This window comes from Dipteris shenzhenensis, chromosome 4 (genome assembly GCF_047967505.1).
Source record: "Dipteris shenzhenensis isolate YYH24624 ecotype China chromosome 4, Dip_SZ_1.0, whole genome shotgun sequence".
NCBI classification, from domain to species: Eukaryota; Viridiplantae; Streptophyta; class Polypodiopsida; order Gleicheniales; family Dipteridaceae; genus Dipteris; species Dipteris shenzhenensis.
Window position 1 is genome coordinate 26,696,322 of NC_141599.1, and position 26,876 is coordinate 26,723,197.

General features: G+C 49.5%; 1 protein-coding gene across 1 annotated transcript in view; it reads right to left on the reverse strand.

The window, feature by feature from the left end:
- The window catches only part of LOC147902659 (mediator of RNA polymerase II transcription subunit), a 182,867-nt gene that overhangs the window by 18,128 nt on the left and 137,863 nt on the right, over positions 1-26,876 (reverse strand). The window contains 2 exon segments of the mRNA XM_087373683.1: positions 25,132-25,924; positions 26,137-26,377. Coding sequence (XP_087229809.1) covers positions 25,132-25,924; positions 26,137-26,377 — 1,034 coding nt within the window.

The window sequence follows — 26,876 nt, forward strand, 5'->3', positions numbered from 1 at the left end:
TTACTCCAGCTCAAGAGACCCATAAGGATCTTTTTATAGAATGGGCTAGATGGCACCACAAATACTAAGACCTTGATCCTTCCCACACATGAAGGGGGTCTCAATGTCATAGATCCATACTTGCAATGCAAGACCCTACTTTGCAAGTTTGTGGAAAGGGGACTTACGCTTGAATAGGAGCCGTGGATGGACTTTTTTATTCGATGCATACAGTCAAGTATCATTTCTTTAGGTGGAGACTGGGAAAGCAACACCAGATGGATTTTTCCTTCAGCACACCTTATATGGATTTTTCTTCAGCACACCTTGGATCACCTTCCTCTCCTCTCATGGCTGCTATTCTGAAAGCCTAGAATAGCTTCAGAAATACTCTTCAAGTTCCCCCAGCCTCTCTGAAAGAGATTGATACGCAGTCTGTCATGTGGAATGATATCATACTCGACGAGCATGGGAGACTAATTGGCCAATCTAATTATATGCAGTGGTCCAGATGGGAGAGAGGCTCTGCCTCCAGAGAATCGTCAATAACAATTGGTATGCCACCTCAAAGGAAGTGCAGGGAGGATTCACCAAATAGATGCACCCCTACCCCAAGATTAGGTGGATACAGATGATAGGGCGCTTGTTTGTTTTCTTGGATGGGGGCTTTCTACAAGACCGGCATCCCTCTTTAGGTCATAGCCTTTCGAGGAGCACACAGGGATGCATCGGTCTTTGATGCTCATTCAAGTGGTAGGCTGTCTAGATCTTCAAATGATATTCTTTTGGGTGTTCCCCTTCAGCCTGTCAAGATCGTAGGGTTTGTGGAGCATCGCAAGGATTCAGAGTGGCACCTAGATCTGAACCCTCATCTAACTCTCTTGGGATCTTGGAGGATATGGCAATATGGAGGGAGGCCCATCCTTCATTTCTACAATGGGATCTAGGAGAGTGGGAATGGATTGATGCAGGGCACCAAGAGAAGAGTCTCCCCTTCTTTTGTTATACTGAAGTAATGCCGGAAAGTTTCAAATCAGTTCTAGAGGCTAGAGGCCCTCAAGAGCTCCTCATTGAGAGAACTTTCATGTTTCGGCCGACCTCCAGAGAGTCTTTTCGAGGAGACTCTGGATCCCCTCAAGAATAGAAAAATAACTCTTTTCTTTGGCTGTCTATTCATGGAGGGCTTGCAGTGACTTTGTGGAGGTCCAGGATTGGTGGGACAGATTCTACTTGTCCTCGCTGTTGCAGGTCTGCTGAGGAGTTGATTCATCATTGTTTATGGGACGGCAGACAAGCGAGGGTTATTAGGACGGAATTGCTAGGATCTTCAATTTCTTTGCCCCTTCCCGCTTCTATATGACTTGGGGTTGAGTGGCTTGGCTCTCCCTTTCAGTCCCTCAGGTTTTCTTTGCGAAACACGACTCTTCTTGCACTATCTCGGTTCGACGACGCTTAGTCGAGTATTGCTCTCTGGATGACGTTCCCTCCTCCCCCTTCAGACCCCCTGGAGATATTGGCGAGTATTGCAGCGTGGCATGTCTGGAGAGCCAGATATACAGAGGGTTTGGATAAGTCTCGGGTTCATCCCTCTCACACCATGGCCAGTATTTAGACCGACCGATACCATACAGGCAGGTTGGGCAAGCATACAAGGTTCTTCCCGGACAGCCTCTATCAAGAGGGATATTTTTCTCAGAGAATGGAGGGGCTATCCCTTCTTCTCAGAGCCTTTTACTGAGGTGGCACTTTCAGCCTCCTCCCTGGTTTCTTTCGAGTTTGTACTAAAGTTTAATGAGAGTGGGGGGGCTTCTTGAAGACTAATACAAAGAGAAGGACTCTTTCAGTGAGACTTTTAGCACATGTTAAAGCAGCCATGCCTAGTATTGAATGCAAGGCTGATGATGAGGATGACGATGGAGCAACTAATGTCCGGCAAGAGGTGAGAGAGTTCAACTAGCCGAAGTCATAGCAAGACTCCCGGTTCTTGAGGGGCCTGGCAAGCAAGCAATTATTGATGAAGCTATGAAGTCCTAGAAGGCTTCTCCCCCCAATCCTCAATTAGTACAATCAAGAAAGAAGTGATTGTGGAGATTAACATCAAGAAAGACGTGAGTGTGGAGGTTGCAATATGCTACTTCCACCCTGATACCTCCCACTTTGCTCCAGATGTCCCAGAGGAGAGGGAGACATGACCATATGCAGCTCTCTACCAGGATATTGTTGACTTCTCGAGCCGCGGGGAAGTCCTCCTCGTTGGGGACTTCAACGCGAGGACATGGGCCCATCGGGTGCCACTTCTCGACTTTAGAGATGATTCCATTTTACTGCCACACATTGATCTTGAGGACACATGAATGCTACCCGTTTCAGCTGATAGACAAGCTCCAGTCACATCTTACGGGCAGGCACTGTTAGATCGAGGCAGGATGCATGATCATAATGGTCTTGTTAGATGGCCCTCAGGTGGTTTACCTGCTTCCCACATGGAGGGGGCTCTAGCATTGTTGATTACATCATGGGATACCCTGCCTTCGCCTCTCGTATCGGATTTCACTGTCGCACCCTCTCCTCCCGGGGCCAATCACACATACCTCTTCTTTAGTATCTCAACACCTCATCACACAGTACCTCCCATTCCACAGTTTAACTCACACCACTTATCATGACATACATTTCGTCCACAGCCTCTCGCCTATTTATTCAGCTCGTCTTTAAATACTTCACATATATTGACTTTATATCCTTACTAAAGGACCGTACTGCTCTGGTCATCTGCTCCCTATATGAGGCTGCCCTTCACGCTTTCCCTCACACTACTTGCTTCACTCGTCCAACACCACCTCAGAATACTTGGTAGTTTCTGGTCATGGTGGCACATGTTCATCCAAAAGGATATAGCCACCTATGAATGTACAAGGGATGTCAGATCATGTAACAAAGGGAACCAAGTGTAAAGCCTGTCGGAAGACTTCGAACTTGGGACGAGGAAGTGCCTTTGTAAACATATCTGCTATGTTGTCCTCTGTGGAAAGATAGGACAACTCTATGTGTCCTGCTGACAACCGCTTCCGAATGATAGTGAACTTCAATATGCTTGGTACGCACACGAAACACTGGGTTACACGCAATGGCCAAAGCACTCTGGCTGTCAGTGTAGACAATAGTGGAGGATGTCTGGTAAATACCAAGATCTGTAAGTAACTGTCGAAGCCAAACACACTCTACTGTAGTGGTGAAAGCTGCCCTGTACTCAGCCTCACAGCTAGACGTGGCAACTGTTGGTTGCTTCTTGCTGAGCCAAGAGATACATGAATTGCCAAGCAAAAAAAATTGCCAGTATGTGACACTCTGGTGTCGGAACATCCTGCCCAGTCACTATCCGTGTAAGCATGCATGGTAAGTGAACCCTGATCACCATAGAAGAGGGCTAAATCCTGATTGCCTCTGAGATATCTGAAGACTCTCTTCACTGCCTGCCAATGATCCTGCCAATGATGTGAACTGGGCATGTGCATGAATCTGCTAAGCTGAGATACTGCATACTGCAAGTCAGGTCTGGTGTGACATAAATAAATAAGGCATCCAACAGCCTCCTGATAAAGAGTGATATCACATGGTGGGCTCCCATCATGAGCTGAGAATTTGAAGCCAGGGTCCACTGGAGTAGAGATTGGCTTGCAATCCTCAAACTGAAAATGATCAAGGAGCTGTCCAATATACTTGGACTGAGACATCATAGCCAAACACACTCTACTGTAGCTGTGAAAGCTGCCCTGTACTCAGCCTCACAGCTAGACGTGGCAACTGTTGGTTGCTTCTTGCTGAGCCAAGAGATACATGAATTGCCAAGCAAAAAACAATTGCCAGTATGTGACACTCTGGTGTCGGAACATCCTGCCCAGTCACTATCCGTGTAAGCATGCATGGTAAGTGAACCCTGATCACCATAGAAGAGGGCTAAATCCTGAGTGCCTCTCAGATATCTGAAGACTCTTCACTGTCTGCCAATGCTGTGAACTGGGCATGTGCATGAATCTGCTGAGCTGAGATACTGCATACTGCAAGTCAGGTCTGGTGTGACATAAATAAATAAGGCATCCAACAGCCTGCTGATAAAGAGTGATATCACATGGTGGGCTCCCATCATGAGCTGTAAGTTTGAAGCCAGGGTCCACTGGAGTAGAGATTGGTTTGCAATCCTCAAACTGAAAACGATCAAGGAGCTGTCCAATATACTTGGACTGAGATATCATGATACCCCCCTCAACATGAGCAAACTGAATGCCCAAATAATAATGGAGCCGTCCCATGTCTGACATGTCCAAAATCTGCTGCAAATCAGCCTTGAAAGCTGCAATTTGCTGAGTATCTGGGCCCGTGATGAGCATATCATCCAGATATAAAATCAGCACTAAAAAATCAGATCCACTCCCACGGACATAAAGAGTGGGTTCTGTGGGACTATTCTGAAAACCAAGGGATAGTAAGTGTGCATGAATTTTGGCATACCATGCCCTGGGTGCCTGCTTCAAACCATAAAGGGCTTTTCTAAGCCGGCATACCTTATTTTCAGAATTAACAACCTCAAAGCCAGGAGGTTGTGTGACATAGACTTCTTCCTGCAGATCCCCATGAAGAAAAGCCATCTTGATGTCAAGTTGGTGCACTTGCCAATGATGATGGGCTGCAATGGCAATGACACATCTAATGGTAGTAATCCTGGATGTGGGAGCAAAGCCCATGCCCAATCATCCTAAAGAGCATGTGCATGTGAAGCATCTTCTGGCTCATGGGATTCAATAGCATGAGAGGCATTAACTGTCAATCCTGCTTTCTTTTTCTCTGAAGCAATGCGCTTCCTGCATTCTGAAATGTCATGTCCATGCTTGCGACAATAGTTGCATCTTTTCTTCTTTGCCTTATCTGCTGTATTTTTAGATGCTGGGAGGAATTGCAGCTGCTATGCGCAGATTTTGGCTTGCCCATAGGCTTGGAAGCCTTGCCTCTTCCTGTCTGCTGTGAAGCAAATGCATGATCATGGTCTGATTACCCATGGCCACTAATCGAAGGGTTGTAGCAAACCCTTGATATGTATCTGGCAGTCCATTCAATGTGGTACTGACAAGCTGTGAATATGGCACCACCTCATCAATGTTGGCAAGCTGTTCCATGAGGTCCTTGACCTTTGTTAGGTATGCATCCATAGAGTCACCTTCATTCATACTGACTTCCTGTAATTGCCTTCTCAAATATGCAACACGAGCTTCATTGCGAATCTGATAGAGAGAAGCCAATTTATCCCAAGCATCCTTTGCTGTCTTGCAAGACCGGATGTGTGGAATAATGATTCTCTTGCATGATAAAGCAATGCATGAATGTGCATTTGCATCTCTTGCATCCCATCTTGACTGTTCTTGAGTTGGAAGAGCAGCAGCAGGAGTGCTAGAGGAAGAGACATCAGGAGGAGTACCCCCTGCAAAAGGACCAGCAGTAGAGGCAACCACTGTAGCATTGGCTGGTCTCAGATCAGCCCCAGAAACAATATTCCACAAATGCTTTGCAACAAGAATATGTTTCATGAGATAAGACCACATCGGATAGTTGGTGCCATCCAACTTATCATCTTCACGAAGAACTCCAAATAAATCTTGATTGTTCCCAGCCATAGCAAATGTGATACCCTGATAAAGACCTGAAAACTCAAAAGCCTCAAGGCTATCACTGCAAAAAGCTGGCTGTCCAAAAATGACAGCAAATGTCTGCAAATTTCTGACCCAAATCAAAGGGCAAATGCAGATCTAACCCAAATGTGACTGTGACAGGCAATGTTCACTGCAAAAAATAGCAAATCTGGCAAAAGCCCCAAATTTATTGAGGGCAAATAGGCCAAAAAGAGGGTAAATGCAGAAAAGCCCCAAATTTTGCTGAAATTTTTGCAAATGTGACCCAATGTATGCAAATCTGACTCAATGTCCTGCAAAAGTGACTCAATGTCTCAAAATCTGACTCAATGTCCTGCAAATGTGACTCAATGTACTGCAATCAAAAAGAAATTGCAGACCAAATCCCGAATCTCTAGTGTTCTTGCAAGAAGTTGCAACTAGAGGAGATGAAAGGTATTGAAAGCCCCAAATTTGCCAATGTCTTGCAAAAGACTTCACACGTGCCAAACCTGTACGGAACTCTTAGGACAAGAACGAGCTATACGGACAACTATTTTGTACGGAACATGTGCGGTGTATATGTACGGATGTACGTAGCAAGTTCAGTGTACGGTGTATGTACAAACGTACGAATCTGGTACAATGCACGGATGCATGTACGGATGCAGAGTAGTGTACGGTTGTACGGCGGCGCATGTACGGAGTTGTGTGATGGCTGTACGGAACTCAGGTACGTAGATGGTTCATGTACGGAGCTGAGTGTACGTCCGCACGTTGGCGCAAGTACGGAATGTAGTGCAACGAAGTATGAAACGCAGGTACGGAAGGCAATACGATGAAGTATGGGATGCACGAAAGGCAGTACGACGAAGGTACATTGTACACCAACGCATGAACAATAGGTACGACGCTGATCAGGTACGGCACATGTACAGCGTAGGATTCAGTTACGATGTTGAGCGGGTACGGAACCGTACGGTTGTACGATGCTGAGCAGTACGGATGCGAGGAGTGGGTGCAGGAGACGAATCTAAACGTGGCTCTGATACCATTGTAGGATCGATAGGCAAAGAGAGAGTGCAGTTTACAAAGAGTCGATAGAGTCTGTCACGTCAAATCTTAGATTATGATTAAATCTAAGTACAAGGTACTTGTACCTAGACCTAGGACTAAGTGTCCTAGGTGTCACATAGGACTAAGTGTCCTAGGTGGCCTAAAAGGCACTAACACTACAAGTGCCTACACTTATGCCTACAAGGCACATACCATGGCCTATAGGGCATCACTAGAACCACCAGAAGATGGCCTACATGGGTCAGGGTGGAGCAACTACAGGTTCTCATGTTATCACGGATGATTCATGGTAAGCCATCCGTTCCTCACCAGTGTAGGATCGATAGGCAAAAAGAGAGAGAGCAAGGTGCAAAGAGTCGATAGAGTTTGCCGTCACGTCAACTAGAGTTGTAAAGAAAAAGAAAGAGTACAAAGTACTTGTACCTAGACCTAGGACTAAGTGTCCTATGTGGCCTAAAAGGCACTAAAACTATAAGTGCCTATATTTATGCCTACAAGGCACATGCCATGGCCTATAGGGCATCACTAGAACCACCAGAAGATGGCCTACAACCAGATCATTCGCGCGGAGTTTGGGTCACCCCCATTAGAGCTAGATGCTGCATTTCAGGTCATCAAGTATCTATATAGAGTCAGGGAGTATGGGAATTACACCTCTGGGCGTAGCAGGAAACCATGGCTAGCACTGTCCTCTTCTATGGCACTTGCACCAAGGGGAACTAGGGCTCCACATGGATAGACTACCTCCATTCCAGTACAGCCCTATGTTTTCTCCCCTCCTATCACACGAGGTCAACCAGGTTATCCGTGAGGATCTATTACAGCTACACACATTCCGGACCTCGTTGGCCCCGAGTGATCTTCCAGTGAAGCTAGGCTTCTACAGAGATCACTTCTTACATATCACAGCAGAGGGTTTCATTGATCCACCAAGATACACGCAGATTCACCTACCCCACTCGCCGAGGATATCTCTTGGGCAGTTCCAGGTCTCTTCACACAGACTTTGTATTGAGAGTGGCAGAGCAAAGCGGTTACCCAAGGAGAGGCGCATATGCACACTGTGTGACATGCGAGAGGTTGAGACAGAGGAGCATTTCATCTTCAGGTGTCCTGTTTACTATGAGATCTGAGGGCGTTTCTACTACCTCTTCAGAGATAGTTATGGGATTTTTGCCCGTTTCCTCTCCTACCCAGACCAACAGTGTTTGGCAAGTTTCATTCATGAGGTGCTTAGACACCGCGAGAGGATACTCTGAGCACGGAGACAGGAGCAGACTTCTTCCTCAACTAATCACTCTCAGAGCTCTATCACGGAGTTCTTTTAGCTAGATCACATAGATCTCCACGAGACGACACCTCCGCATGACCGTGACCCGAAGCCTGTGACCCGACAGCTCAGACAGAGGGTTGACACATAGATCATACTTGGGGACATCCCCTCCTTGTTTAGAGTCGGAGCCCGACCGACGAGGGTCACAGTGGCCCTAGTTGGACACAAAGCTACGACCAGGAGATGTACCAGGATAGCGCCTTTGAGGGGCCGACAACACTCTATTGCCGACCTCATGCCTCCATTGCCTCATCCATCCTAATGCCCTGCGGCTGATGATGATGATGATGTTGATGTTGATGATAATGTTGAGATTGATATATAGTCGACTATCGACATGACTATGTTGTACTTAGGACTTAGTGCTGCCATTTTGCATTATTTCCATTCTGCATTGGTGTGGATGCTCGTTTAGTAGCTCCACTACCACAACTCATTGTATCAGGTTTTTCACAATCTCATAGACCATCGGTCTTCCGAAGACTTTAATAAAATCTTTCTCTCTCTCTCTCTCTAAAATCTTTAAGAAACGGTTGGCTGGCCCGTTTTGAGACCGCCACCGTTATGCTCATTGTATCAGTTATCTTTAGTCTCATAGACCTTCATGGTCTCCCGAAGACTTTAATAAACTTTCTTTCTTTCTTCTTTCTCCCATAGACCCGCAAGGTCTTCCGAGGACGTTAATCTCTCTCTCTCTCTCTCTCTCTCTCTCTCAGTACAGCTTAGATGCTCCATCTATCCCACTGGGATACCACGAGGTCAACCAGATCATTCGAGAAGATCTACTACAGTTACACACATTCAGGACCTAGTTGGAGCCAAGGGAGCTTCAAGTGAAGCTCAGTTTCTATAGAGACCACTGTCTGCACATCTCTTAGCAAGGTTTCATTGTCCCACCAGAGTACACTCGGATCCACATGCCACACTCACTGAGGATCTCTATCGGGCAGTTTCGAGTTTCATCAAATCGACTCTATATTGAGAGCGGGCGAGTTGAGGGGATAGCCATGGAGAGACACATATGCGCGTTATGTGATCGACAAGAGGTGGAGTCAAAGGAGCACTTCACGTTCAGTTGCCTTGTGTACTATGAGATCCGCAGTTGATACCATTGCCTTTTAGGGAGGGTCTTGGGCCATTATCGAGAATTCTCTCATACCCAAACCAGGGATGCCTCGCCGCCTTCATCCATGAGGCAGTCCGCTATAGGGAGCACTTACTCAAGACGCAGAGACAGTCCTCAAAGATAGGACCCGTTCCCTCTTAGAGCAGGATCACAGAGTTCTTCCAGTCAGACCGCACGTGCCCTACAGTCACTAATAGTAGACGCAACAGACCGAGAGCTTGAGGCATGCCACACTCAACAGCAAACGGACATGCATATCACACCGAGCAACCTCCCATTAGTGTTCAGGCCTGTGGCTCGGCCCACAGGGGTTACTATAGCCCTGGTCAGGAGCAGAGTCATTGCCAAGAGGCTGAGACGGTCGGCACCCACAGATAGTCGCTAGCGCTCCATCACTAGCTACATATCAGTATCCCCTTGACACACATATACCTTTGTGGGGCCGCTTGCATGGACCAGTGCCAGCCAGCCCTAATAGTGACTGACCCGAGTATGAGGAGGATGATGATGATGTCACTACTAATGATATTACTATGTACTACTTAGCACTTAACATTCAACATTTATATCAGTTTTCTATCAATCTCATAGACCCATCGGTCTTCCGAAGACTTTGATAAACTTTCTTTCTTTCTTTCTTCTTTCTTTCTCTCTCTCTCTCTCTCTCCCCCTTTTATTACTTTGCTAGTGGTTTCTAGTCCCATAGATCTTATAGGGTCTCAAGTGGAGTTTAATACAACCATATCATATCATCTAGGGTCTTTGTCTCTCTCTTCTATCCTCCGGCGACTGTTGAAGCTGTCCCCAAATAGCATACATAGGTTCTATCACTCTCATGGTCAGCGAATCGACTAGCTCACTTATGGGGACCCTCCTACTCCTTGTTTCGCGTTTGGCTCTCATACAAACAGTCATCGGTGTACTCTCCACAGAGACAGCATGGTATATTTCTCTATAGATACTCTCGTCTCATTTCTCTATTGATACTCGTCTCAGACATCAGCCTTGTGTGTGGATGGCCGGTTTAGTGGCTCTATATTGACGAGAGTACATCCTTTATAGATCGTCTAAGTGGAGAGGGATCATTTCTGTGGCTGGCCTAATGGTGTAGATACTGCTTTATGCAAATGACAAAGTCCTCATATTTTCCTCTGCAGAGGGTTTGCAGAAACACCTAGAGGCTCTGGAGATACAGAGAGAGACTTGACAGTCAACCTTGGAAAGACCAAGGTTATGATCTTCAACGCCTCACGAGTAGTGTCCCATCGCCATAGTTTCACATACCGGAATGAGCCCATGGAGACAGTGCAGTCTTACACATATTTGGGGATAGAGTTCATCGAGCCAAGTTTCACGATGACACATGTAGCTACAGCACGACTTACATGAGGGTGGGCTGCTCTTACCTGACTAAAGAGGGTATTTCCAGGCACACTTCGAGGACCCTCCGACTAAGAGTTGGCTTTTTGACCCCTAGTGAGACAGGCGGCCATGTATGCAGCACCATTTTGGGCGAGTGACATTTGAGTGACAAAGTGGAAGAAATTTGAGAGGCTACAGGTGACCACGGGGTCTAGGATGATTCGGAGTAAGCCCTCGGTCACCCACAAGGTCATACAGGCAGAGTTCGCCACTACCCCTCTACAGCTTGATGCCATCTTTCAGAAAGTGGCATTCCTTCACCGAGTTTGGGTCTTACCTTAGTGGAGATTATTGAGGCCACCAATGAAGTCTTCTAGGAGACTGGCAGAGAGTGGTGTTGATACAACATGGTACGCACGGATATCCACATGGTTTGATAGTCGCATCATTCACATGGACACCCTTTACCCCTTTCAGTACAGCATGGATGCACCACCCGAGAGGACCCCACGAGATGAGATCAACCGCATCATAGGGTTGGACCTCCTCAAGCTTCATACGTCTCGAGCTTTTGGAAGGGAGACCAATACTTCCCACCAAGATCCAATTATACCATGACCATTTGCTGGGGGTCTCGGAGTATGGTCTCGTCATCAGACCTCAGTATCTCGAGGATAGGACAGTCTCACATGCACTGAGGATCGCCACCGGACAGTTGCGAGACTCGTCACATCAGCTAAGGATTGAGGCAAAGAGAGCTGCAGGCATACCCAAAGAGCAGAGGATTTGCAAACTATGCCCGATGGGGAGGTCGAGACAGAGGAGCACTTTCTGTGTCTACCCAGTATACTATGAGATCTGAGGGCGATATCACTGTCTCTTTCAGGAGGGGCTTGCTTTCATGGCTTGGACTCTATCTGATTGAGATGCAATGACACAGAGATATACTGATGTGGCAAACCAGAGCGCATCAGGAGATGAGACCACAGGTCACTGAGATGGACCGAGCACAGACACATGTCACAAACTTCTATGCATTTGAGTCAACCCTTTGGGAGGCCGAGGGAGAGAGTCCTATGCTACTTTGCTATGTTGTTCACTCGTAAAGCAATTTAGCTCTCATCAGCAAGGGCCTTATTGAGCCCTTTGCTTCAGTCCATAGCGGCTTGTATGAGTTACATTTGGTTTTGCACCTTTGTCTCATAGGCCCGCGAGGCCTTTGCGGACATTAATCTCTCTCTCTCTCTCTCTCTCTCTCTCTCTCTGGTGTTTGGCACACTTATGCATGCTCTCTTTATGATGTCCCGATGCAGGCACCACCTAATATGTCCACTATGCCCAGGCCCACCACTTGCCACTTGTTCACTGCACAGAATGTGCGGGCTGCACTCAGCCAGCTTCATAACTGGAGAGCACAGGACCATGAGGGGCTATGGACTGAGCATTTCAATCATGGACAAGAGGTTTTGGCTCCGGTACTAGCACAGATGTTCAACCATGCCATGTCACTGCTTCACACCCTCATGGAGTACCACCACCATAGTACCGATACACAAGGCAGGTGATCCCATGGATACTGGGAAATATCGCACTCTCATGATTGGCCACACGTTGGCCAAGATCTATGGATTGATACTGGAGAGGGAGATCAGCAGCCATACAGAGGCACATGGGCAGCGTGCCCTAGGGCAGGCAGGTTTCCGAAGACAGCACTCCACTCTAGACCACATCTTCACCTTGAGGATTGTCATTGAGGAGGCGAGGTCGAGACGCCAAAAAGCCTACGCTTGTTTTGTAGACTTTCGGAAGGCCTTCGACACTGTCCCGCAATCCCGCATGATTAGGAAACTACAGGATATGCAAATTCCATAGGGTTTCTGATTTGGGGAGTGGCGAGCCTATACGAGTCCATCAGAGGGAGAGTTCGTGTCCCAGAGACCTATCAGACTGAGTTGAGAGTACGATCGGAGTAAAGCATAGATGCCCTCTCTCACCGACTCTCTTTAGGCTCTACATTGATGAGATTACATCTTTCATAGACCGTCTAGGAGGCGAGGGAGCACCACTAGCAGACTTGATGATACAGATTCTCTTCAACGCGGATGACATAGTCCTCTTGTCATCTTCGGTAGAGGGACTACAGAGACATCTAGATGCCCTAGAGGTGTTCTGCAAAGAGAGAGACCTGATGGTTAACCTTGGAAAGACCAAGGTCATGATCTTCAACACCTCTTACACAGTGCTCCACCGACATAGCTTTACATACCAGAGTCAGCCATTGGAGATTGTGTAGTCCTACACATATTTGGGTGCAGTTTTCACAGGGCGAGTTTTCACGATGACCCATGCAGCCAGAGCACGACTCACACGAGGGCACGGTGCTTTGGCCCAACTAGAGCGATAGTGCTTCTAGGCGCACTTCCAAGATCCACCGATGAAGTGTTGGCTTCTCGACACTCTAGTGAGGCCGACTGCCATGTATGCGGCACCTTTTTGAGGGTGTGATATTTCAGCAGCAAAATCGAGGAGATTTGAGTGGCTACAGGTGATTATGGGATCTTAGATGATTCGGAGTAAGCCCTCAGTACCCCGTCAGATAGTACAGGCAGAGTTTGCCATGACCCCCCTCTAGGTTGATGCCATTTTTCAGACAGTGACTTTCCTCCACAGAGTTTGGGACCTACCTCGCAAGAGACTTCCAAGGCTGGCACTAGAGTTCTCCATACGACTAGCAGAGAGTGGGGTAGGTACACCATGGTTTGCATGCATCACCACATGGTTTTCCAGTCATGGCATTCAGATGGATCGGCTTCTCCCGTTTCAGTATAGCATGGATGCACCAACCGAGTTGATCCCACGAGATGAGATTAACCGCATCATACAGTTAGATCTACTACAACTCCACACATCTCGCACTTTGGGGGGGGCGGGGGGGGGGGGGGGGGACCAAGAGTTTCCCACCAAGACCCAGCTCCACCATGACCATTTTCTCAAAGTTTTTTTTTTTTTTTTTTTTTGCCGAAAAAACAGTGCTAATTATATTACTTCGAGAACAAGATACAAGAGGTCAGCTTATAGCTGACGGGCTGCGTTCACAAACCGGACGCAGCCCAAAAGGTAGCATAATAGATCATACTCTCACGGAGGGATATGCTGAGTGTGAATGAACAGCCATCGGGGTGGTGAGTAGTGCCACCGAAGGCCCTGCGTAGTCTGCTCGAAGAAGAGGCTCTGTGTGTCCCAAGCCTGGAGGAAGCGTCTCCGCTTCTCCTGACCGGCCCGGGAGTCTCCCTGAATCTGGTCCCACTGGCCTCTGAGGGTATGAATAATCTCACTCCAAATCTCCGCCATGATCTGGGCAGTCGATAAGGAGGTGCCACCGAGGATCTGCGCGCAGCGCGAGGTCCAGATGTGCCATCCTGTAATGCTGCTGATAATCTCCCAGACTGGCTGCCGCTCCCGAACTCCTGTATCAGCCTCTGCTAGGTGCTGTGGGATACCCTCGAGCGGCCCCCACGTGTCCTGTGTGATAAGGAAAGTGGGGTCCTGCTGGCATGCCTCGAACAAGTGATGAAGACCAGGTGCGGTGCTGCACCAACAGAACGCGCCCCAAGTGATCACTCCTAGCTCTGGTGCTGCACGAGCAAGAAGCCCGAAAGTCCACCTCCACACTTCCTGGGCGCGCGTGCAGCTCCACAGGCAGTGTTTTGGTGACTCCTCATCCGCATGGCAAATCTGACAGCAACCGTCCTAGCCTATCTGCCTCAACCAGCTTCCCACTGGAAGACCTTTATGGGTAAGAAGCCACAGGAAGTATGAGATCTTCCGCGGCCGCCAGCTCTCCCACAAGGCCTTCCAGAATGCCTGCAAAAAGAACCTGGAAATACCCTGTGCGTACCAGCTAGGACGCTGGGTGGGGGGGCGGCTCTGCATCCTCCCGAGAACTCGCCTGCCCAGAGTCGTGCTGTAAGCGAAGAAGGAAGTCGGCCCCTGTCCTGTCACAATCTCTGGCCACCACCACTCTCCTGGGTCCCACTCAAGTTCTGACAAGGCCCGCCCCTCCCAGAGCCAAAGACGCCAAAGCTGCAACTGATCCAGCTCGATACTAGGGTCGGTATGCCAGACCTTCCCCAGAAGGCCTACGACCCTAACCCTCTGCCACGGGAGTAGGGGGTCGATGAGCGCATCCTCTCTCCTGAGTCGTCCATCCCCTGAAACCGCGAAGAAGGCGATAGAGGAGTCATCCAAACGTCCTGCGACCACCGGTGGGATGCCACGGGGGGTGAACTGTCCCAGCCAGTGGGTGTCTCCAGGCATGAGGACCTGAGGCTCAGGTGGAGCCAACCAAGCGGCTGGGATCGCACCGTCGATCTCCGTGCGTCTCGCCTGGACTCCGCGTGCACCTCCAGCTGCGTCTGCAAGATCGGCCATCTCCAGATGTCTGTACGTATCCCTCCAAACTCGAAGGGACCGGGCTGGCCCCCTCATCCAGCCGTCCCACCTGATATGTGATCTCTCCCCCAACTGAAGGCCCTCGGCGTCTCTGACCTGCCCATTCCAGACGAGCGGCTGGCGATCGATCTCCTCCTGACAGCTGGGCTGGGACTGAATGAGACTGAGACGGAGCCGCCTCCAAACCATGAGGAGGCTACGAACGAGTGGGGAGCGGGGCTGAGTGAGCGGGGCGGAAGTGAAGATCCACCTGAAGGACGGTAGCCACTCTCCACCTCGGCGCGGGACACAAGAGCCGACTCCCTGCTGAAGCAACATCTTCCACGTCTGCCCCCCTGGGGTCAAACCGCGGATGATAAGCTTGCCTAACAAGGCCTGACTCTGAAGCTCTCGATCAATGACCCCCAGACCACCCTCAGCCTGCGGAAGAATGACTGTCTGCCAAGCAACCCTGGCTCTGGTATCTCTATGCCCATCCTCCCCAGACCAAAGAAAGTTCCGAACCAACCTCCTGAGCTGTGCCACGCTGGATCTCGAGAAGCACCAACAGGAAGCCACATACCAAGCCGTGGCTAGAAGGACCTGGTTAACTACCAAAGCACGACCTGCAAGGGAAAGCTTAGCAGTGCTCCAGAAAGCCAGCTTCCGTCGGATGGAATCTAGCACCGGGAGAAACTGCTGAGCTGGCGTAATGTCTAGGCCAACCTGGAAGCCAAGGTATCTAGCTGTCTGTCCACGTGAAATCCATCTGAAGCCCAGAAATCGCCCCCACTGAGAACACACCCCCGGGTCTGTGAGAAAACCAACTGATTTGTTCCAGTTGATTTTCGCACCAGCGGCCGAGCAGAAAACCTCCAGGGCCATCCGCACCCTCTCTAGCATCCTCTCATCGTCCTGGACATAAAGGGCTGTATCATCTGCGTACTCTGAGTCCAGAAGCTCCGTGTCCTCCCGGAGTGGAAGGCGAACACCCCTGAGCCCTGTGGACCTCGCCCGAAGGTAGTAAGTCATGGCCTCGGCGAAGAAGAGAAACAGATAAGGAGCCAGGGGACAGCCCTGACGTACTGATCTCTCCAAGCTGAATCGCTCACCCATCCTGCCTCCAATGATGACTCTGCTGGACGCTGTCCTGTACAAAGCTGAGATACCCTGAATCCAGCCTGCCGGGAAACCTAGCCGCTCCAGAGTCCCCTCCAAAAAGGACCAATCCACGCGATCGTAGGCCTTCTCGAAGTCGAGAAGTAAAATGGCAAGGTGTGATCCGCTGTACTGAGCCCACTCCGCCGCCTCTGAAAAGGTGAAGACATTATCCAGGATACTGCGATCCTGGACAAAGCCTGTCTGAGTGTCATGGACGAGGTCTGGAAGTAGAGGTCGAACTCTGGCACTGATCATCTTGGCGAGGATTTTGTAGGCAGTGGTAAGGAGAGTGATCGGACGCCACTGGCGGATCTCCTGTCTATCTCCTCCCTTCGGGATGAGGCAAATCAGTCCCGAGGAAAGGCTCTCTGGCATCTGACCGCTGCTGAAAATCCCCTGCAGAGCTGCAAGGAGGGGCTGATGGATCTGGTCCCAGAAGGAGGTGAAGAAAGCTCGGGATAGCCCATCCTCACCTGGGCATTTCTGCCCATCAATGGCCATCAAGGCCTCCAACATCTCATCCGAGGTGAACGGCGCCAACAACGTCGCCTGCATGCTAGGCTGGACAAGGGATGGAATGTGCCTCCACACCTCCTCACGGTCACGACTAGCACGAGGGGCAAGTGGCTCCTGCTGGAAGAGGGTCCTGTAGAAGTCAGTGGCCAACCCCAGGACCTCCCCCGGGTCCATAACAATGTGACCATCCGCTGTCCTGAGACTCCGTAGCTGATCCCCTGCAGCTCTCTGGCCGTGTGTCCTGAAGAACTCCCTGCACATCCGGTCACCCTTCCGGGCCCAGAAGGAGAGAGAGGCGTGATAGGAGAACTCGGAGCGACACTGGAGGGTCTCCTCCAAGAGGGCTCTGGCTCGAAGGGCCTGGATCCGAAGCTCCTCCGAGCCCGGGGAAGACTGCTGAAGTCGCTGAATGGAGGCGAGGTCCCTCCGAAGAGCTCTCTCTCTGCCCCACCAATCCTGTCGAACCTGTAGGGCTGCGAGCTGGCAGATCTGGCTGGACTCCTGCAGAGCCTGCGCGACCGAGTCTACCAAATCCACGCCCTCCCCCCAGTCTCTGTCCCAAAGACTGCAAATGCTGCTACGGACGTCCACCCTCGAGAAGATGGAATCGGGAATCCTGCATGATCGGGGAAGGAGAGTCTGGGCTGCCGAATCTAATGAAAGGAGCACAGGCGCATGGTCGGAGAGTGTCGTCCCTGGAACAATGCCCGCCTGGCCACCTCTGCTGATGGCCCAATCACTGACATAAAACCTATCGAGCCGCTCCAGGAGTCTGCCTCCTTCCCTGCGGAAGCCCCAAGAGAAGTCCAGGCTCCCGTGCCAACGCCGGAAGGACGGGTCTCTCCAACTGTCCCTCCCTCCTGTCGCGAAGATGAAAGAGTCCCAAGCTGACTGCTCTGCCTGAGCCATACCTGTGAACTCCGGATCTCTACCTTGCTGGTCCTCCAAGGTCTCCAGATTGTTGAAGTCTCCTCCAACAATCCAGGAATCCATGTCTGGAAGAATCCCTGTAAGTGTCCTCCAGAAGGTGGCTCTGCAACGGAGGTCTGTGGGAGCATAAATGTTGAGGATTCCTATCTTGGATCCCTCCAAATTCAGGCCTACCCAAAGGGCTCGGCCTGGGATCAACGTGCCGTGACCGAAAACTATCTGAGCTAACTGCTCGCACACGGAGGTACAGACCCCCCCGCTCCTCCCCTGTGCGCCGATCGAAGGCTCCCAATAAGTGTAGGAGCGTCCAGGGAGAACCTTCCCGCAGCTGCGGGCATGAGCCGCAGAAAGCTTGTGCTCCTGGAGCAGCAGTACATCCAATCGACCAATCACTGCAGGCTGAAGTTCCTGACGCAAAATGAGCTTCCTGGGACCACGGGTGCTCGAAGAGTGAAACCCGTTCACATTCCAGGATACGAGGTGTAGGCTCATGGAGAGGGATGGGGGGCTGCGAACAGCTGTCTGCTCAGAAGAATCAGACATATCGGAGTGGAGGCGCTGCCGCTTGTGAGAAGGTTTGGAGGGGGAGACGGGGTCGTCCTGCCCATTCTTCAACACCTTCAGCAATGGCGAGAGGCCTCTAGTGCCATGAGCAAATGCTTTCTCGAGCCAGCTCGAGATCTCTGAAGTGGTCATCCCGTAGAAGGTTCGGAGTTTCTGTTGGGACCAAGCTCTGACATCCTGGGGAAGAGGCCATGCCAGGGGGGGTCTGAGGATCACGATCAATCGGAAACGTTTGGCAGCGCAACGCCACCGCAAGCGCACATCGCCCTCGGACCACTGAGTCTCGAGGAGCTGCCCACCGGACGGGCCTATCCAGGAGCAAATCTGGGCGTGTGTCTGCTCTCTGAGAGCCTCCCACACCGAGTCGTCTGTCCAGGTCTCGGTGCCATCGCTGAGGAACGTGAAGGCGAAGCTAGGGCCGTCCCTGGGAGCCAAGGCAGCAATCTTCCCATCCGCCCCTTTGCGGAGCATGAAGATACTAATGTCGAGACAAGCCGGGAAGGTCCCAAGGTCGGCCACATCCAGGTAGTCCCAGGGGCCAGATCTGTAAAAGTCTCGAGGGAGCTCTCTCTCCTGGAGCTGAGACCCAGCTGAGTCTGCCACTGAGGGGCTAGCGGGAAGGGAAACCTGCTCCACTGGTGGTACAGACTCCGGGTGTCCTACAAGCGGGGGGGGAGGGGGAGGAGGCTGCGGGATAGGCGACTCAGGCTCCACGGAGGCGACTGGCGGAGAAGGTGGAGGAGGTGGAATGGAGGCTGCACTCGGCTGGGAAGGCGACGGTGCAGCTAACTCTGTAGGAGGGGCGAGGGGAGCAGGGGGGGGAGGGGGATGGGGATGCATCTGGAACTGGGGCTGAGGGGGAGGGGGAGGGGGAGGGGACTGAGGGAAAGGAGGCGGGGGCTGAAACTGCGGGGCGGGCGAAGGGGGGGGAAACTGGGGAGAAGGCGGGGGGGTGGGAGAGAGGAGGATCTGAGGCTGTGGAGGGCGGGCTGCCGTCGAAGAAGAAGCTCTCCCACGTCCCTGGGGCATCTGCCTGTCAGGTCTCTGGAGTGCTGCTGCAGGAAGGGTGACCTCTGCCTCCTTGCCTTTATCCGAAATCTTCTTATTCTTTCCTCTTTTCCTTCGAACCTCGGTCCAACCGCCCACTACCTCTGGCCCAGGCTCCGACTGCCTCGGCTCCTCCTGACGTGGCTGTCCGGGGGGGGAGGTGGGGGCGGGGAGGGTCGAGACGAGCTGGCAAAGCGTGGACAAGCAGCCGCCAAGTGCCCAAAGCCATGGCACCGCAGGCACTGACCTGGCTGTCCGGTGACTATCATGCTCTGGGTGATACTGCCGGCACCTGTCACGATCTCGATCACTGCAGGGAGAGTCGCAGGATCCGCCACAGCCACACGGACTCGGGGAGCTCCTGCCGTGGTCACCGCGTCGGCAAAGGTGTCGTGCATAACCCAGCCAAAATGGGAGCCCAAGTCCCTGACAATCGGCCGCAGCTCAGTAGCAAGCCCTGGAAAAACTAGTGTCACTGGGTGGCGAGGTATACGGAACCGAGTATCGAAATCCGCTGCGCTGAAACCACGGTACCACGGGACTATCATGATGATCTTCCCATCCACCGATGTGGGGGAACCGGCAATCAGATTGCTCGCAGCTTTCTCACTGGAGAGTTTGAGCCAGAAGATGCCCCTTCCCATAAGGGCCACCTCCTCAATGTGGCCATCCTCTAGCAAGAGAGTGGACTGGAGCCAGTCCCTGATGGTAGACCTGGAGGGGGAGTGTCCAATGACTCTACCGTAAACAGAGGTACGAGCAAAGTCACTGGCTACCGCCTGAACACGGGATGATTGTTGCTCTGTCAGGATAACGCGGTAGGCATCTGGAGAGGGAGGGTCCGACTGGGCCTCCGGATCCGGGCTGGGGGCCGCCATACCGCCAAGACTAACTGCAAGCTTCCGATGAAGAAAAACAGGCTGCCACCCAAGAAGGGGATGAAGCGGCGGTGGAGCCTGGGGGTGAGGCGGGCGAGGCGAAATGAAGGGTCGGAGGGGGTCGAAGCGGAGGGCGGGGCGAAGGCTGCGGGATGCGGGGAGTACGGAAGGGGGCGAGAGGGCGGGGGGGGGGTGAAGTTGGAATGGCGGGGGTGGAGGGGTGAAGCAGGGGGGCGAGGGGAGCGGAATGAGGCGGAGGCGGGTGAAGCGAGGGGGTGAAGGAGCAGCCAGGGGGCGGGTTGGAGCGGGGTGGATGGCGAGGGAGCAGCGAGGGGCGGAATGGAGCGGAGGCGGGGCGAGGGCGAGGCGGGCTGGAGAAAAAAAAAAAAAAAAGACGAGGCGAGGCGGCGGTTAGAGCGGCGGCGAGGGGGGGGTTGGAGCGGGGGCGAGGGGCGGGTTGGAGCGAGGGGGCGGGATGGAGCGGAGGTAAGGGGGCGGGATGGAGCGAGGGGGCGGGTTGGAGCGAGGGGGCGAGGGACGAGGGGCGGGTTGGAGCGAGGGGGCGGGTTGGAGCGAGGGGGCGAGGGGCGGGTTGGAGCGAGGGGGCGGGATGGAGCGGAGGCAAGGGGGCGGGATGGAGCGAGGGGGCGGGATGGAGCGAGGGGCGGCTGGAGCGAGGGTGAGGCGAGGGGTAGCGGGGTGCCGGCGGGGGGGGAGGAGAGGGGACGGGGGTCGAGGGCGGACGGGAGGGGTGGAGGTGGTCGCGGCGAGGGGGGGGGGGGGAGCGAGGGGGGAGGTAGGGGCTAACGGCGAGGGGGGGAGGGGAAGCTCGCAGGAGCGTACTTTATTTTCTCAAAGTATCAGAGGATGGGCTCATCAATAGACCTCAGGATCTCCGAGACAGAGGAGTCTCACACACACTGAGGATTGCCATCGGACAAATGTGGGTCTTGTCCCCTCAGTTGAGGATCGAGGCAAGGAGAGCTGCATGCATACCCAGAGAGCAGCGGACTTACAGGTTGTGCACGATGGGGGCGGTCGAGACAGAGGAGCACTTTCTATGTGTCTGCCCAGCCTACTATGAGATTCGAGGGCGCTACCACTACCTTTTTCAGGAGGGGCACGACTCTACTTGATGGAGATGCGATGACACAGGGAGACACTACTACGACATATCAAAGAGCAGCAAAATGGGACCACTGCACCACAGGGTACTGAGGTAGACCGAGCACAGAGACAGGTCATGGATTTCTATGCATTTGACTCAGCTCTAGGGCACTCTGGGATAGAGGAGGAGCTAGCCGACATGAGAGATATATGGATCGGTGGAGAGAGCTGACACAACACTCCTAGGCGAGAGACACAGAGATCGTACAGGGTACGATAGGCGACCAGAGCACACAAGATAGAGGCTCGACCTATTTCAGCTCTCCTTAGGGAAGATCAACCGAGGCGAGGCGTCGCCCTTGACATAGCCCATCAGATCCAGAGATCGAGGAGACCACAACCTCCACCACCATGGGAGACATCCCGACAGATGCAGATACGTGAGCTCTTTGCATCTCATCAGAGAGCCACCATGGAGCCTGGATACGTGGAGCCGGTTCATGCACTTGGGACTCTAGCTTTGAGCACTTGATATTTTTTCATGCCACCCTCATGCTATTTTGCTACTTTTTTGCTTATTTGTACTAGTATAGCATTTTAGTACTCAGCAAGGGCCTTAGTGAGCCCTTTGCCCCGGCCCACAGTGGTCTGTATGAGTTACTTGATTCCGTACTTTGCCCCAAAGGCCCGCGGGGCCTCCTGCAGACGTTAATATATTTTTCTTTCTTTCTTTCTTTCTTTCTCTCATATTGGTATGAGGGCAACCGACTAGGACATACCTAGATGACAATGGGCACTATTGGTAATGGTGTGAGAGTCGGGAATGCTGAATGGACAAGGTGGAATGCATGAAGATACAATGTGACCACACGAGTGGTCACACCTCATTAGATATGCCCTTTTAATTCTCCCTATGACCTAGGTTAATCCTTAGACCTTAGGTACTAGAGTTTCCAAGGTTCCTTGACCCCCTCTCGCTACACTTTAATTATTCTAATTGCCTTTTTACCCCTAGGTCATTACCTATAGCTTAACACAACCTTTTTCCTATACCTAGATGAATCCAGGAACATTCCCAAACTCATCCTCTAAGAACACAACATAGTGCAGTTTGAATATCATGATAGTCACTCATAAGGTTGAAAATCATAAACTCCATCATGCGTAGCAGGGACTAGCTACTATGACATCCCCACTGATGTCATCAATGCCCAACAGTGAGTGTAGACCATAGTATAAAAATATGCTCTCACACATACAAATCCACACACCCACACATACTTGAGCATCCATTTATACAACTTCGTATTCAGTTTCTGTCGGCACTCCGGGGGGATGAGCATTTTCTGAGCGAAATCTTCCGAGCGTCCGAGCGAAGGAAAAAAAAAGCTTCCAACTATGCATAAATATGGCAAAAATCAATCAGAAGAAAACATAGTTTCACTTAGAAATATGCAAAGTATTATAGCAATGCCTATTTTATACAAAAATCTTTAGGTGAATCTGTAGGAATGGTGAGAGCATAATGGGATGGCTTTTGAAGAAACCCACATGTAGAGTAGACTTCTCTATGAAAATTCCCTTATGATCCTTCTTACAACTTTTACTTAATAGGGGGTGACATTGAAAACCCTCTCTCAACCTATCTTCATGAAAGAGTTTCTTCAAAGAAAACTCATTGAAGCAAGCCATCCAAGTAGTTTCGCCAGCGAAACCCCTTTGAAGCAAGTCTCCCAAGGTAGTTTCGCTGGCGAAACTACCTTGGACAACACTTTTAAAAGTGACATAACTTTCATATCCAATGTCCAAATATAGTCATTCAACCACTCAAATTGATCGGAACACCCCATTTGAGCACATCTATGGAGTTATATTTTGGAAAATCTTTCATATATAGTATTAAATATTACATGTATTTTATGAGAGTGATATATAAGCCCAAGTTAATACTTATTTATAGTAATTTAAACTTCTTTAGAAACATGTCCATAAATATGCTATAAAAACACTATAAGGTATTGCCATATGATATAAATGTGTTAATAAGTAATTATATATGCATAGTATTATTACATTGAGAGTGATTATGAGGAATGTTTCTTAAAGGAATCAACACTTTTTTAAGGTAATAACAGGGGTACAAAGGGATGTCTCTAAATAAGAAAATATGTTGTGTAAAAATGAATGAGTGACTAGTCTGTATATTTTTATGATAAAGGGATCTAGTTCTAGTGAAAATAAAAGTGTAAAAACCATGTTTCCTAAAGAAAAACATTTTTAAAAATCTCTTGAAAAACACGCTCGGATAAACCTGCTCATAGGTTTTTGCTCGTAAAATTGACGCATCCGCACTCCGGAGGTGAAGGGCCGACTCATCCATGACGAAGGCTAGCCCTAAAGGAGAAGGCTAATAAAAAAGTAGTCCAAAATCTCTTCATTCAAGCTACGACTGCTTGTGAAGTCTAAACGATTTCATTTTAGTCTCTCCCAAATGAGCATCTAAATCAAGCTGATAGGGCGACGCACCATTTAAGATAGAAAGAATTAATGCAATACCAGCAGGCCACAACATGGACGAAAACTTCACAACGTGAAATTTACAACCTTTTTCCTCCCTATCTCACTCAATATGACTCAGATTTTAAAGCCGTTTGAACCAACATTCTTCCTCCCTATCTCACTCAATATGACTCAGATTTTAAAGCCGTTTGAACCAACATTCTTCTCTTGTCTAACCCCATTGAATAGCATACTAAATTGGAAAATATTGGGTACTCATGTCATGACATTCTGATAGGGGCCATGCATTCCTGCTAAACCCGAGAGCTAGACCTCTGCACGTAAAATAAGGTAGAAGCTTCAAAGAAATTCAAACAATTACCAAATAACAACAACATCCAGGTAATTGCACGGAAACAAGCCATGCTTGCTGGAGCACAAGAGAAATGGAAATTCAAAAAACTGCAGACAATGGTAAGAGAACAAACAAACATATATAGAGGCTTACAAAGATTGCGCACATTTGTAGAGCAGAGACTTATATCTCAAAGAGTACGCATATAAGCAGACTAATCTTCTCGCTGAAAGATAACATTCTTTAGAGCATGGATAACGTCAGAGAGGATGAAAGGACAGGTTCTGAGAGGCTAAAGGTCATGACGTTGTCCCGCATGATCCGGGGGGAGCAATGGCTCCACCACCAAACTTACACTGAAGAAAACTTCACTGTTTAGCAAACTGCTGCACGAGAATGCACGCAAATATCTGAAGAACAGGAACCAAATGTTGAAACAGTTTAGCAGGCCATGATACAAGTCTAGCTGCAGGGCACGCAGTGTTTCAAGAGAATCTCTATGATCATGCTACCAAGAGAGAGAGTTTGGGCTGCTTTTCTAAACTAAACAACATGCATAAACAAATGAATAATAACAGTCATAAGATAGCGAACAGATCATACCTCTACACAGATAAAGAAAGCAGTGCTGGTGCTATGCTACAAATGAAAAAGATAACTCTCATCATGCAGCGAAGAAGTTATACGGTCATGAGATCATGCCAAAAGATAACTCTCATCATGCTACAAACGAAAAAGATAACTCTCATCATGCAGGGACGAAGTTATACGGTCATGAAATCATGCTAAAAGGAAAGGAAAGAAAGGTAAATTCCCTGTATCTCTGAGCGAAAGATAACTTCAGAGATATATAGTCACTTGGCAAAGATGATCAACTTTTGATTCCTTCCTACCAACTCCGTTAGCAGCTACATATGGCTTGTTTTAAACAGAAAACCTTTTCTACTGATAAGACAGTCCACGATGCTGTACTGAGAAATGCAAATGTCATTGCAGTATTACCCTCAAAGAGTTGCTGAAGCACTCCACACTCCATAAAGGCAGATATGCTTTAACCATACAAAGTCATTCCAAATAAGATATGAAGCAAAAAAAGAAGATATCACCTATTACAGTCGATGTATCATCCTCAGCTGCCCATGTTGGATCCCATGCAGAGTACCCATAAGCAGCATCCAGCTCTAAAGTGAGTTTGTTAGGATCTGTCATCCACCAGCATTCCTTAAATATCCGAGCAGTTTCAGCATACAATTCCTCATGAAAAGTCCGTGGCAATTGTGCCAATAGCAGTCCACAAGCATGTATCATCAATGGAGATTGAACCATCACATTGTGGGTGGACGTCACATTGGAAGGACTCATCAAGGACGCTGCAGAATTCGCGTTTGAACTCAAAGACTCCGCACCGGCAGAGGTAGGAGATGTTGGATTTGTAGGAGGGACACTTTGAAGATGGCAAGAGTTCCCAGTTGACGTTACTACTGAATGTGGTTGTGAATGCACAGGATGTGACTGTGCATAGGGCGGTACCCGCACTGCAATGTGAACCAAAGTAGAAACAATCTGACTAGGACTGTGCGGCAATGACAGAACCTCAATTACAGCAGTTTCAAGTACAAGCTGTGGATAAGTTCCAGGATCTTGCTGCTGATAGAATACTTTGGGAATTTCAGGAATGGATGATGAATTTGTAGACGACATTGTTGGTTGAGGTTTGCTTGCTCCAGCACGATTAGATCCACTTACATTATCTGTTACAGCAGTGCTTATCCTTGATGTCAGAGGAGGTATAACCAGGTTCACAAGATTCATCAAGAGGTTTGGGAAATAGTCAGAGACGAACAAGTGACTGGAGTTTGATGTCGGCATATCACGCAGAAATGTATCTGAAAAAGGGATCTGCACACCATGCACTTTGAAAATCAGTATTGATGATCCCCTATTGTGCAGGCATGTACTTTCCAAGACAAAGACGTACATATTAATTTTATTTAGAAAAGATAATAACAATATGACAGCAAAAAGTTCAATACAATTCTCACTAAGCAGCAGGTACCAAAAGTATAAATTGATCCTCAGTGAAACAATCATTTGAGAAGACAGGTTTCAACCTTGGTAAGATCAAGGCTGAGAAGGAGCTTGATTACGAACTTGCTTGGCAAATGCCCATAAAAATAAGCAAGAGTGTCACGAACAAAAGTGAAACGAGCAGGATGATATGCAAGCAGTGCTGAATACCCATCTAACAGCCTCTCTGCAGTTTCCAACGCATCATTTTCAATCAACCTGTAGATAATAAGCTGAATGACTGGCAATGCCCTGGCACACATGTCATCAAAATAAACGGGAAACCTGCAATGCCATAATTGAGTAAGTACAGTAAGTATAAAATCTTAAACTGGAATACACACGGGATGCATACAGTCCATTGGATATCCTCAAAATCCCTATGTGTACTTCTACTATGAGTTGGTTGATAGTAAAATAATATCACATAAAAATGCATAACAAAACATTCTTGACACAAATGATGGCTAGCAATCTAGTAGTCTTATACATTCTAGCCTCTGTCTATACATACATCTGGAATAGAAATCAGTTTAGAGATTAGTGAACATCCATAGATGACGATGTGCTGAAGATGTGGGCTAACTTCAGCACTGATGGTGGACAGATAACCAGCTAGGTTTCTAGCAATTCCAAGCACGCTATCCTTAACAAGGGGAGAGACTTAAATACAGTCCCCATTCAACCATAACAACTGAAAAGAAAGGACACTACATACCTACCTGATAATGCATATGCAATACCACTTGACATCAATTCCTTGCCTTACATGAAAATATCAATT